This window comes from Chiloscyllium punctatum, chromosome 10 (assembly GCF_047496795.1).
Source record: "Chiloscyllium punctatum isolate Juve2018m chromosome 10, sChiPun1.3, whole genome shotgun sequence".
In the NCBI taxonomy this organism is placed as follows: domain Eukaryota; kingdom Metazoa; phylum Chordata; class Chondrichthyes; order Orectolobiformes; family Hemiscylliidae; genus Chiloscyllium; species Chiloscyllium punctatum.
The window spans coordinates 13,117,872-13,130,041 of record NC_092748.1 but is presented as its reverse complement, the minus strand read 5'-3'; the positions used below and the strand labels follow the sequence as shown (position 1 = coordinate 13,130,041).

General features: G+C 41.7%; 1 protein-coding gene across 2 annotated transcripts in view; it reads left to right on the top strand.

Annotated features, from left to right (window-relative positions):
- usp40 (ubiquitin specific peptidase 40) overlaps positions 1-12,170 on the top strand; it is a 139,297-nt gene that overhangs the window by 77,090 nt on the left and 50,037 nt on the right. For both annotated transcript variants that reach the window (XM_072578553.1, XM_072578554.1), the window contains 3 exons: positions 2,358-2,695; positions 7,252-7,381; positions 10,971-11,028. In XM_072578553.1, coding sequence (XP_072434654.1) covers positions 2,358-2,695; positions 7,252-7,381; positions 10,971-11,028 — 526 coding nt within the window. The remainder of the gene's footprint in view (positions 1-2,357; positions 2,696-7,251; positions 7,382-10,970; positions 11,029-12,170) is intronic.

Sequence of the window (12,170 nt, the reverse complement as noted above, 5' to 3'; positions counted from 1 at the left end):
TACAAGTTGTATGCACATGCTCCATTTCTCTGACTTTCACCCCGTATGACTCTCCAACGCATACACATGCACACACAAACCACCAATTTGTATTGCGTCCCCTTTATCATGATGAAAAAAAAACAGGTGCTTCACAAGAACTTTATGAAGTGAAATTGCACGCATGTTATATAAGACAATATTAAACCAGACAGTCAAATGTGTAGATTTTAACACCTTTACAATCCTCTCCACATATGCATGATATGGATTCTGTTGGGAAGGTGAATGACTTGATAGAAAATGTGCTCCTTATGCTGAAGAAACTGCAATCACAACAAAAGAAATTTGGGTAGAATCTCACTTGTGATGACTGGATGCATGGGTAGCATGGTGGCTCATTGATTAGCTCTTCTCACAGTGTCGGAGATCAGTGTTCAATTCCAGCCTTGGGCAATTGCCTATGTGGTGTTTGTATGTTCTCCCTGTGTCCGTGTGGGTTTCCTCTGGGTCCTCCAGTTTTGCCCACAGGCCAAAGATGTGCAGGTTAGGTGGATTGGCCATGCTAAATTGCCCATAGTGTCCAGGGATGGGCAAACTAGGTGGATTAGCCATGGGAAATGCAGGGTTATGGGAATACGATGGGGATGCTCTTTGGAGGGTTGGTATGAACATGTTGGGCTGAACAGCCTGCTTCCACATTATAGGGATTATTTGATTGTGATGTGCATGGATTTTTCCTCTTCGGATTATTATTAGGATTATTCCTCTTACTAATTTCAGAGTTATTAGTAACAGTAGTGAGGAAGAGAACAAAAACAACTTTGCCTTTCACGTCTGAATATGGAGTAGAATAACAGGTCATGTAGAAGTCAAAAAGAATATAATGAATACCTTCCAGGTGCAGTGTTAGATAAATGCAGAATATAATTTCTTGTGATAGTATCCTGTTACTGTGTGATAGTGATAATTCTTAATCTTTCATTCCAACCAAAAAATATATTCCCATAATGTTTTTCACAGATTGGAAATGAAAAACTTAACATTTAGCACTTATTCAAATCCCATAACATGCCCAAGTGCTGCACTTCCACTGAAGTATTTTTGAAGTGTGATGTGGAGGTGCTGGTGTTGAATCAGGGTGGACAAAGTTAAAAATCTCTCAACACCAGGTTACAGTCCAACAGGTTTATTTGTAAGCACTAGCTTTTGGAGTGCTACCTGATGGAGAAGCCCTCCGAAAGCTAGTACTTCCAAATAAACCTGTTGGACTAAAACTTGGTGTTGTGTGATTTTTAATTGTGTACAACAGAATCCTGTAAACTGCAATGTGATAATTTTTATTGGGAATATTATTTGAGGCCTCTCTGTCAGTCCTGACATTGAATTAACTCCTGACTCTACTCTTGGATCCAAGTGGCCATTTTCATCCAGATTCGGGGCAAACTGTAGTCTTGTTTTAATGTCTCATCCAAAAGACAGTCCAAATAGCAATGCAGTATTTCATCAGATTTCGTATATAAATCTCTGATGAGGGCTTGAATCCACAATCTTTAGTGGAGAGATCATGTTCTGCAGAGTCATGTCTGACACCTAGAGGACAGTTACTATAATATGGCCCGTGTCTTCAAACCTACTTCTACAACTGGGTAAATTTATTTCTTTGTAGCTCCTCCTGAACCAAACAGCAGATGCAACAGTTTGTAAACTTCAGAATGTATTGTCTGGAGTGTGACAACTGCATAATAGGTGCTAGATTTGTGCCAGTATGTATATTTATGTAGTTGTGTGTAGTATCTTAGATTAGATTAGATTTCCGACAATGTGGAAACAGGCCACATGACCCAACAAGTCCACACCTACCGTCCGAAGAGTAACTCGACCAGACCTATTTCCCTCTGACTAATGCACCTAACACTATGGACAATTTAGCATGGCCAATTCACCTGACCTGCACATCTTTGGACTGTAGGAGGAAATCGGAGCACCCGGAGGAAAACAATGCAGACGCAGGAAGAACGTACAAACTCCACACAGTCACCCGAGGGCGGAATCAAACCTGGGTCCCTGGTGCTGTGAGGCAGCAGTGCTAACCACAGAGCCACTGTGTTGCCCCATCTTGCACATGAATGTGTCGGGGCTAAGTAACACTTGCTGCAGTGTGTTTCTACCATGCATATTTCCGTTGTTACTTTCTGTTGCACTTTGCTCACCTTTTTGTTTCATTTCACCTTGTTTAAGTTCCCCAACTCAAGTGGTTCTGTTGCTTGTTTATTTCTTACCTGATGATGCTTTTTTACATTTAGAGAGATTATAGATACATAATTAAGTTAGGCAAGTGAATACCGAGCAACTTGTTACATCTGTTCTATTGTCAGGTTTGTGGAGTGGCGATACATGTTGGCGAGGAGTTTGAACCTATGATGCTTAAAATATTGTGTCCCACACTGAAGAGCAAAGAGATGGTGCAGTTCATAGAGATGCAAAAGGTGTTCACACGGAACACGTTGCTGGCTTCTGCACGAAACAATCTAGCTCTGTCGACAGGGATTTCTCCAGAGGAGCTGACAGTTTATTACAGAAAGAATTTGGAGAATAAAGGGTCCACAAACTGGATTGCATATGATGCTGAGGATGGCCACAAGACCCTTGCAGATCTAAGGTTGAAAGATGGTGATACTATATTAATATCAGACCAGAAGTGTTGTAACCTGAGGTGAGTGATTGCTGAATTGTTGATCTACTTTAAAGCTTCATTATTGGCAGTTCTTTTTTTTTCTCACTCTGTCGTATTGCCTGGCTCTTTACGGGAAAACAAAAATGATTAACTCCTAATTATCTTCTCCTTTAATTTCCCTTATGCTTGCCTTGCATATTGATTAGGCAGTATGTTCCTAATTGCTGCACATTCTGAAAACTAAGACAGAACATTAATTACCATTTTTGGTGTGAATCCACTGTAAAGAGCTTATACAGCATATTTCAGTTGATGTTATTTTCCCTTTTGACAGAAGTTGAGGATTCAATCCTGAAGACTCTGTTTGATAAGAACAAAAGCAAGGTCCTGTCTTGTTTAAAATTATAATCAGGAAATAATTGAGTTGGTAGTTGGGATAACATAGTTGAAGGGAGAAATTTGCAGGGTTGTGGGGAAAGAAAGGTCTAAAAGATACCAGAAAGCTGTTACAGATATGATAGACCAAACAGCCCCCTTCAGTGCACCATGATTCTGTATCAGGCTACGCAGTGTGTTGTAACTGAATTATGTGGGAGCCTGTGGATCTCATTATGGTTCGTATTGACCACATCTGTAGCAAATGTTGGTTGCTTGAGGAACTGCAGCTCAGAGTTGATGAGCTGGAGTCTGATCTTTGCACACTGTGACACATCAGGCAGAGGGAGAGTCACCTGGATACTGTGCTTCAGGACGCAGTCACACCTCCTCGATTGATTACATCAAATTTGACCAGTGGCCAGGGACAGGAGGGTGTGACTACCCGTGAGGCAGGTAGAGGGATACAGGAGGTAGTGCTGAAGAAACCTTAGTCCTTGAGTTGGTCTGGCAGCTTTAAGATTCTTAGTCCCTGTGTGGATTAGAATGAGGGCTGTAGGGAGGATGAGCAAATGACCATAGCACCATGGTACAGGGAGCCATTCAAGAGGGGCTGAAAAGAGAAATGTAGTTGTAATCAGGATAATATAGTTAGGGGCGTAAATACTGTTTTCTTTGGTCAGGATCGAGAGACCCGATGGCTGTGTTGCTCATCTGGTGCCATATTCGGGCTATTTCATGTCGGATGTTGAGGAACATGGAGTGGGAATAGGAGAGAAGATCCAGTTATCATGATCCACATCCACACCAATGATATGGGTAGAAAGATGAAAAGGAATCTGCTGAGGGAATATGAGCAACTAGGGGCCAAACTAAAAAAGCAGAACCCAGAAGGTAATCTCTGGATTGCTACCCGAGCCGTGAACAAATTGGCACAGGGTCAACAAGATTAAAGAGATAAATGTGTAGCTCAAAGATTGTTGTGGGAGCAATGGGTTTGAATTTGTGGGGCATTTGACGCAATACTGGGGAAGGAAGGAATTGCGCTGACACAATAGAACCTGAATCAAGCTGGGACCAGAGTCCTGGCAGATCGCACAATGTGGGCTGTGTGGAAGTGAGGGTTGGAGTTGGTTCAGTTGCATGGAAAATTTATGGAGAACAGTAAAGGTGATTAGAGGTGTGGGAGAGCGAAGAGAAGGCTCAGCAGAGCTTTATGAAAGTTTCCAGAACAAGTAATAGTACAGAGTATGGAAAGGTGAAAACAATGACTGCAGATGCTGGAAACCAGATTCTGGATTAGTGGTGCTGGAAGAGCACAGCAGTTCAGGCAGCATCCAAGGAGCTTCGAAATCGACGCTTCGGGCAAAAGCCTGAACTGCTGTGCTCTTCCAGCACCACTAATCCAGAGTATGGAAAGGATCAGGAATCTAAACCATCACAGCAGATGAGGGGCAGACTGTGAGAAGAGGAGGCAGTCAGCGCTGGACTGTGGGGGTTTTTCTTAAATGCACGTTTTATTGGAAACATGATAAATGAGCTTTGGTGCAGATTGAAATTGGCAGGTACGATCTTGTGGGAATCACAGACAAATGGTCGCAAGGCGATCAGGACTGGAAGCTAAATAATCAAGGATACACATTCTATCAAAAGAACAGGCCTTGTTAGTAAAAATGAAGTTAAATGATAGCAGCAAGTGGTATGGAGTTAGAAGGTGTAGAATCTGTGTGGGTAATCGTGAGGAACCACAAAGGAAAAAAGACCTGATAGGAATTGTCTAGATGTGGGGAAGAAAGTAAATCAGGAGACAGGAAAGGAGTGTAAGAAAGGCACAATTACAATGATCATGGGGTTCTTCAAATGCAGGTGGACTGGGAAAATCAAGCTCTCAAGAAAAGGAATAAGTGGAATATCAATGCGATAGTATTTTTTTTATAGCAGCTTGTGCCGAACCCCATGAGGGAACAGGAAATTCTGGATTTGGTGATGTGTAATGAGGCAGGAGTTTCTGGGGGCAATTGGGAGGCACAGCAGAAGTTCATCCAAAGGAAGATGATGATACTAAGGGAGGACGAGACAACCAAGACTGACTAGAGAAGTTAGGGACGGCAGAAAAGCAAAGGAAAAAGCATACAATGTCATGATGATTAGCGGGAAACCAGAAAATTGGGAAGCCTTTGCTGAGGATAAGTAAAAAAGCAATAAGTGAGGGAAGGAAGAGGAGGTAATATAAAAGAAGATTGCAAAAGTTTTTAAAAAATATATCCATAAGGTAAGTGACAGGCAAGAGACATTGAGCTACTGGAAAATGAGGCTGGTGAAGTTGTAATGGGGAACAAAGAATTGACAGAGGAACTGAACTTTGCATCAGTTTTCACAGTGGAATATATCAGCAGCAAAATAGAACTTCAGGAGAGCTGGGGGCAGAGGTGAGTATAGTAGCCATCACTAAGGAGAAGATTGCGAGAGAAGCTGAAGGTCAGAAGGTGGATAAATCATCTGCAGCAGATGGACTACACCCCAGAGTCCTGAAGGAGATAGCTGAGGAGATTGTAGAGGCAGTGGTAGTGATCTTTCAGGAATCACTGGAGTCAGGGAGGGCCCCAGAAGGCTGGAAAATAGCCCGGATAGTGTGGATGTGGAGAAGTTGTTCCACTAGGACCCCAGGACACAGCCTCCGAGAGAAGGGACATGAGGAGGAATTTTTTCAGCCAGAGGGTGGTGAATCTGTGGAACCCATTGCCACAGGGGGTGTAATGGCCAAAGTCATTGAGTGTGTTTAAGACAGAAGTAGATAGGTTCTTGGTTGGTAACAGGATCAAGAATTACGGGGAGATGATGGAATAGGGTTGAGAAACGAAGCAGCCATGATCGAATGGCAGAGCAGAACTGATGAGCTGAATTCTATTCCTACATCTTACTGTGTTATGTAAACCAAATCCTGCAACGATGACAGATTTCTTTCACTAAGTATGAAATTTTATTTGAGGTTATTAATGGCCTTTAATGAAGTTTTCATGATGATTGACAGTCGGACTAGCTTTTTATTCCAAAATTTTAATTGAATTTAGATTTCAACATCTGCTATGGTGAGATTTAAACCCCTGTCCCCAGAACATTGGCCTAATTCTGCTGCTATGTCTTATGATCTTATGTATGATTCAACTGTTTTCAACTATTAACTAGTTGTCCCACCCAGATAGAGCATTCAAGTAGCACTTGTATTACTGGTGCTGTGAACAGGCAGAGGACCCTGTAATGATGTTATAGTATTAAATGGCACCAAATAGGTGGAGATAGATCATAATACACTTGCTGGGAATTTAGCAGTCTGCATTGGAAGTCTCATGTGCACATTGACATGAGCACATGAAGAAGGTGGCATTGTCCTGGCCTAATGCAACTATGAGTTTGGACTTAGTACGTCTGTGATAAGCATGCATAGCAGTATTTGGTATTAATATGTAATGAAGAGTGTTACTTTGAAGTCTAAGACAGAAGACAGTTCCAGCCTCCCTTCCTCCATCCAGATCTCTTGCGACCTTCCTGTCTCCTCTAACCCTTTGCACTTGCTTCCTCATCATTAATCCCTCCTGAACCCAGTGGATCATTTCAGGGGAAAATAGCCCTCCACTTCCTCCTCCTAATGTCAACAAAATGGCTGTTCCTGTTCCTGGTCCTGGCCCTTGGCAACAGTCCTCAGCCCCTGGCTTTTAGTACCTAACTTCCAGCTCCTGGGTCTTGCTTCCACACTCCCTGGTGGTGCTTTCACTGCCAGCACTTAGCCAGTTCTGTGCTCCTTTAATCATAAGTTCTCTGTCTGCTTCACTTGTTGTTGGTGAGCATATTATCAGCCTCAGTTTGGAAGAGCATTTCACATTATTTTATTCCATTATTCATGTGGGCAATTTTTCTCTGACTTGATTGTCTGTGTGAGTGACCTATGGGGTGATGTGGGAATTTCGAGTAGTTTTGCAGCCTCTCTTGTATAACAGGATACACTGGATACAGATGGTATTCAAACTTGAAAGGAGTAAAATATTCAGTGCAATTCAAAAGTGTTGCTGAAGATATTTCGGAAGTTGGATAACTAACAGTGGTGTTTTCATAAAATTGTAATTGGTACACAAGAAAATAACTGAACAATAGCTGATTCTTTTGTGTATGAATGTCTATAAAATAAACCTGAATGAGTCTCTATTTTTACCACTGCCTTATAGTGTTCTTTCATCGAATGGTATGCCAATAACTGTAGCTGACCGCAGCTGGCTGCAGGTCAAGAATTACTGTGGTGAGAAATTCTCGCAGATTGCAGGAAAAACAGTGACCATTCCAGTCACCATGGAGACTGTAAGTAGCATTCTGTGTACTGATCCAAGCTGCTTCCATTTAGCAGCATTTTGATAATGAGAACTTCCTTAAAAAAAAATTTCCTCAAATGTGTGTGGCACATCAAATTAACGATCAAGCAATTAGAGTAGGGAAAAGAAATGGCACCCTTGGCTCCATAGTGGGTGAGTCAGTTTGGATTGCTGTCTTGAGGATCATATCTTTTTAAAAAAGCATTATTTTTTGGTGTTTGGCCAGCGAAACCGGGATCAGCATTTATTCCCCACTCCTAGTCACATTTGAAAAAGTGGAAGTGGACTGTCTTATTGAGCCACTGCAGTCCCTATGGCGAAGGTACTCTCACATCCCGGGTAGGTAAAGAGGTCCAGAATTTTGACCTGTTCCTAGTGAAGGAATTGAGATTTTTGGCTCAGTCAGGTGTACCTATTGTTCTTGCCCTCTGAGGCTGACAAGATGATAAGGCAAAACAGATGAAACATTCAGATTATTTCTCAGAGATCTAGGAAGCCCTCAAGCCTGTATAAATTCTATTCCAGTCCTAATCTGGCCCCCATCCCCAACTCTTTCTCCAGTATATTGATGATATCATTGGTGCTGCCTCTCTGCTCTCGTCCAGAATTGGAAACATTTATTGATTTCACTTCCAATTTCCACCCGGCTCTTGCCTTCACCTTATTCCATTTCTGACTCCTCCTTTTCCTTCCTCGACGTCTCTGTTTCTATTTCTGGGGATAGACTGACCACCAATAGCCACTATAAACCCATGGATTCCCATAGTTGCCTGCACTAAACATGCTCGCACCCTGCTTCTTGTGAAGACTGTATTCTCCCAGTTCCTCCATTTCCATCGCATACGTTTCAATGATACCAACTGCAACAAGGGAGTCTTGAAAATGTTCACCTTTCTCAACCGGGGATTCCCCAACACCATCGTTGACAGGGCCCTCAACTGGTTCTTGCCTGTCTCCTGCACTTCAACCATGAGCCCTTCTCTTCCTTCCCCAACAATTCCTTTCCCCTTCTCCTCATCTACCATCCCACCAGCATCCACATTCAGAGGATCATTAGCTGCCATTTCTGCCAATGCCAGCGAGACGCCGCCACCAGATGCACATTCCCCTCCTGTCCCTTGTCAGCCTTCTGCAAGTACCATTTCCTCTGGGACACTGGTCCATTCTTCTTAATTCCCAACACCCCCCTGCAGCCTCATGGCACCTTCTGCTACAACCGCAGAAGGTGTAACACCTATCCATTTACTTCCTCCTCAGTATCCAAGGGCCCAAACACATCTTCCAGATGAAGCAGCACTTTACCCACACTTCTCACAATCTAGTCTACTGCATTTGCTGCTCACAATGTAGTCTGCTCTATTCTGGGGAAATAAAGTGTAGACTGGGTGACCGTTTCACTGAAGACCAGCATTCTGTTCCCAAAATAGACCCTGAGTTTCCAGTTGCCTGCCACTTAACACACCACCCTGTTACCTCGCCAACATCTCTGTCTCAGGCTTGCTGCATTGCTCCAGCGAAGCTCAGTGCAAACTGGAAGAACAACACCTCATTTTCAGCCTGGGGATCCTGTAGCCCTCCGGACTCAATATTGAGTTCAATAATTTTAGGGCTTGAGCACTCGCATGTCCTTATCCAATCCCCCAAAATCTGGTCTGAGTATCACACAGTCTGCTGTTACACACCAGCCATTGTTAGCCACTAACAGTCTCCATTAACTGTTATTCACCTGCCTAGCCAGTTTGTTAACCACTCCTTTGTCTGTCTAACTGATGTTCTCTCTCTTCTGGCTCCATCCCCACCTATCATATTTCCTTATCCACTCTCCCCACCTCCCCACTTTCTGCATATGAACTCCCATTTTCCATCCGAAGGGTCACCAAACCCGAACTGTTAACACTGATTTCTCTTCACAGATGCTGCCAGACCTACTGAGCAGACCTACTGAGCTTTTCCAGCAATTTCTATTTTTTTCAATATAAAAACGTGACTATGATACTCTTTGTTTCCACAGTTCAGAATGGGAGACTCTTCTAGTATGGGAAAGCCAGTAAACAGCTTTTCAGGAACATGCTTAAATTGCTATCGACCAAAGACCTGTCTTTGAGTATTGTTCCTCAGTATTAGTCAGCTTTGTCTTTTCTAGGTATCTGCCTTCCAGTATCTCAGTCAAAATTGATCCTAATACTGTTTTCACCAAATGTGTTGTTTCAAGCAAGAATTCATTAGCCATCTTTTGAAACTGAGAAACATGCCCTTTGTACATTTGCAAGTGAGGATTACAAGTGGCAGCCATGACTAAGACACCATACATTGTGCCCTATAATATATATAGTCTAGTTTTAATAATGAGCCCATTAGTAGTAACTTAATCAGTTTGCAGTGCACAGCTACAAGTAGGGAAGATTTCCTTATTACTAGACTGTACATTTAAATAGGTTCATTTTTGATTTTCTTTAAAAAGAATTGTAATTTGATATTCAGTTGCCTGCGCCCAAATAGCTAATTTGCTTGAAGTAAAATTTGTTGCAAAGTTACCATTGTATTTGTTTTATTTAATGCTATTGTACAAGTGATACCTAGGTGAACAAACTCAATCAAGTAAATCTAGTATACTGTTTCTGAATTAAATGTAATGGTTAGGCCATCTTTGGAATATTGTGTGCAATTCTGGTCTCCTTCCTTTAGGATGTTGTGAAACTTGAAAGGGTCCAGAAAAGATTTACAAGGATGTTGCCAGGGTTGGAGGGTTTGGGCTGTTTTCCCTAGAGCATCAGAAGCTGAGGGGATGACCTTATAGAGGTTCTAAAGTCATGAGGGATACGGATAGGGTAAATAAACAAGTTTTTTTTCCTGGGTTGAGGGAATCCAGAACTAGAGGGCATAGGTTTAGAATAAGGGAGGAAATATTTAAAATGGAGCTAAGGGGCAACTTAATCATGCAAAGGGTGGTGCATGTATGGAATGAGCTGTCAGAAGAAGTGGAGGCGGCTGATACAATTAGAACATTTAAAAGGCAGCTGAATGGTTATATGATTAGGAAAGGTTTAGACAGATGTGGGCCAAGTGCTAGTCATAGAGATGTACAGTATGGAAACAGATCTTTCGGTCCAACTCGTCCATGCCGACCAGATATCCTAACCTAATCTAGCCTCATTTGCCAGCATTTGTTCCATCTTCCTCTAAACCCTTCCTATTCATATATCCATCCAAATGCCTTTTAAATGCAGTAATTGTATCAGCCTCCCCCACTTCTGCAAATGGGACTAGATTAATTTTGGGTATCTGGTCAGCATGGACGAATTGGACCGAAAGGTCTGTTTCTGTGCTGTGCATCTCTATGACACTATGGCACAAAGCCCTCCATATCTTGCTTTTAAATTATTCTTTAAACCTGCATCTTTTAATCAATTTTATTAATTTGTTCTAATATGACCTTGTGTGATTTGGTGTCACATGTTCACTGATAACCCTCCCGTGCCTTAGCACCTTCAAAACTGTAAAACCTATATACTGCAGGCTTTTGTTTTAGGCATGTAATTCCTTTGATAATGTCTATGAATTTTTCATTTATATTGCAGCTGGTTTCGGAAATCAAAGCAAATGCCATTGAGAAGCTAAAGTTGAAAGATGAACAAGGTAACATATATCTTTATAGGTAATGGCAATTTTCTTATCACCTCTGATCCTGAGAGAACTTATTTTACCATCGGAGGCCAGCTGAAAATAGTCCTAAGTGTTTCTTGTGTTGATTTGTTGTACTGTTAATGACTGTGATAAGAGGGGTACATTCATGAGGGTCCACTACTTCTCCAGTCGCACCGTTAATGTAAATGTTGATTCAAGTACAAAAATATTCAATTGCTTGTCTTTAGTGCTACTATCAGAAGTAATGTCTTTCAGACTTCCTAAACGAGCTGAAAATAAGCTATTCATTGTGAACAAAGCTTATTGTGAAAGCAAGTGGTGGAATTTGGTTGAGACTGAAGCTATGATCTGACATTAATAATATGCCCCCTTCATCTCACTCATCGATACGTTCATACCACACAAAATGGAGAACCTCTGCAAAGATGATGGTTTCTTCCTTTTTAAAAAAAGGCAAACATAAAAGAAAAAAACTCTTGTCAGCCAAGAATCATTAACTTAAAGATAAAAGTTGTTGACTTTTTATCTCTGCTGAATTTCCTGTTAACAAGGCTGAATTGCTGTCAACCATAGATAGATGACAGATGTCTGGTTCTGATTTCAATGAACGTGAGATTCAGTTGTTGAAAATTGGTCACAGTCCCCTAATTCAGGTTTTGCCAGGTTGGTAACTTATTGAAGGCTGCTTTTTAAAAAATCATTTCAGGAGAGATCCTTCAGTTTCCAGGATGACCTCTCTACATTCTGACTCTTGGATCTGTAGAACAGATTTTCATTTCCAGAATGTTTCGTGGATCTTGTTGGAGTTATGTTTTCCCTGTAATTAAAATAAACCTGTTTCTTATCTTCTTGAAAATGCTGCTTAGCTGCTTCTCCAAAGTTGCTTGATTTCCACTAAAAATAGCAGGTGGATTACAGTAAATGTTAAATTACTGGCTTCATTTCCAATAAATCACCCCCGCCCCCCAAAACCTTCAATCACGAACATGTCCAGATAGTCTTGAAATATAAATACATATTCACAACAGTACAAAGAGTGGAGCTGGATGTATTTTTTGATTTAAGACCAGTATTGCAGCAGTGGTCAGAGGTGAACTAACTGAAGGATCATCCAGTGAGGCTTTGTGGATACA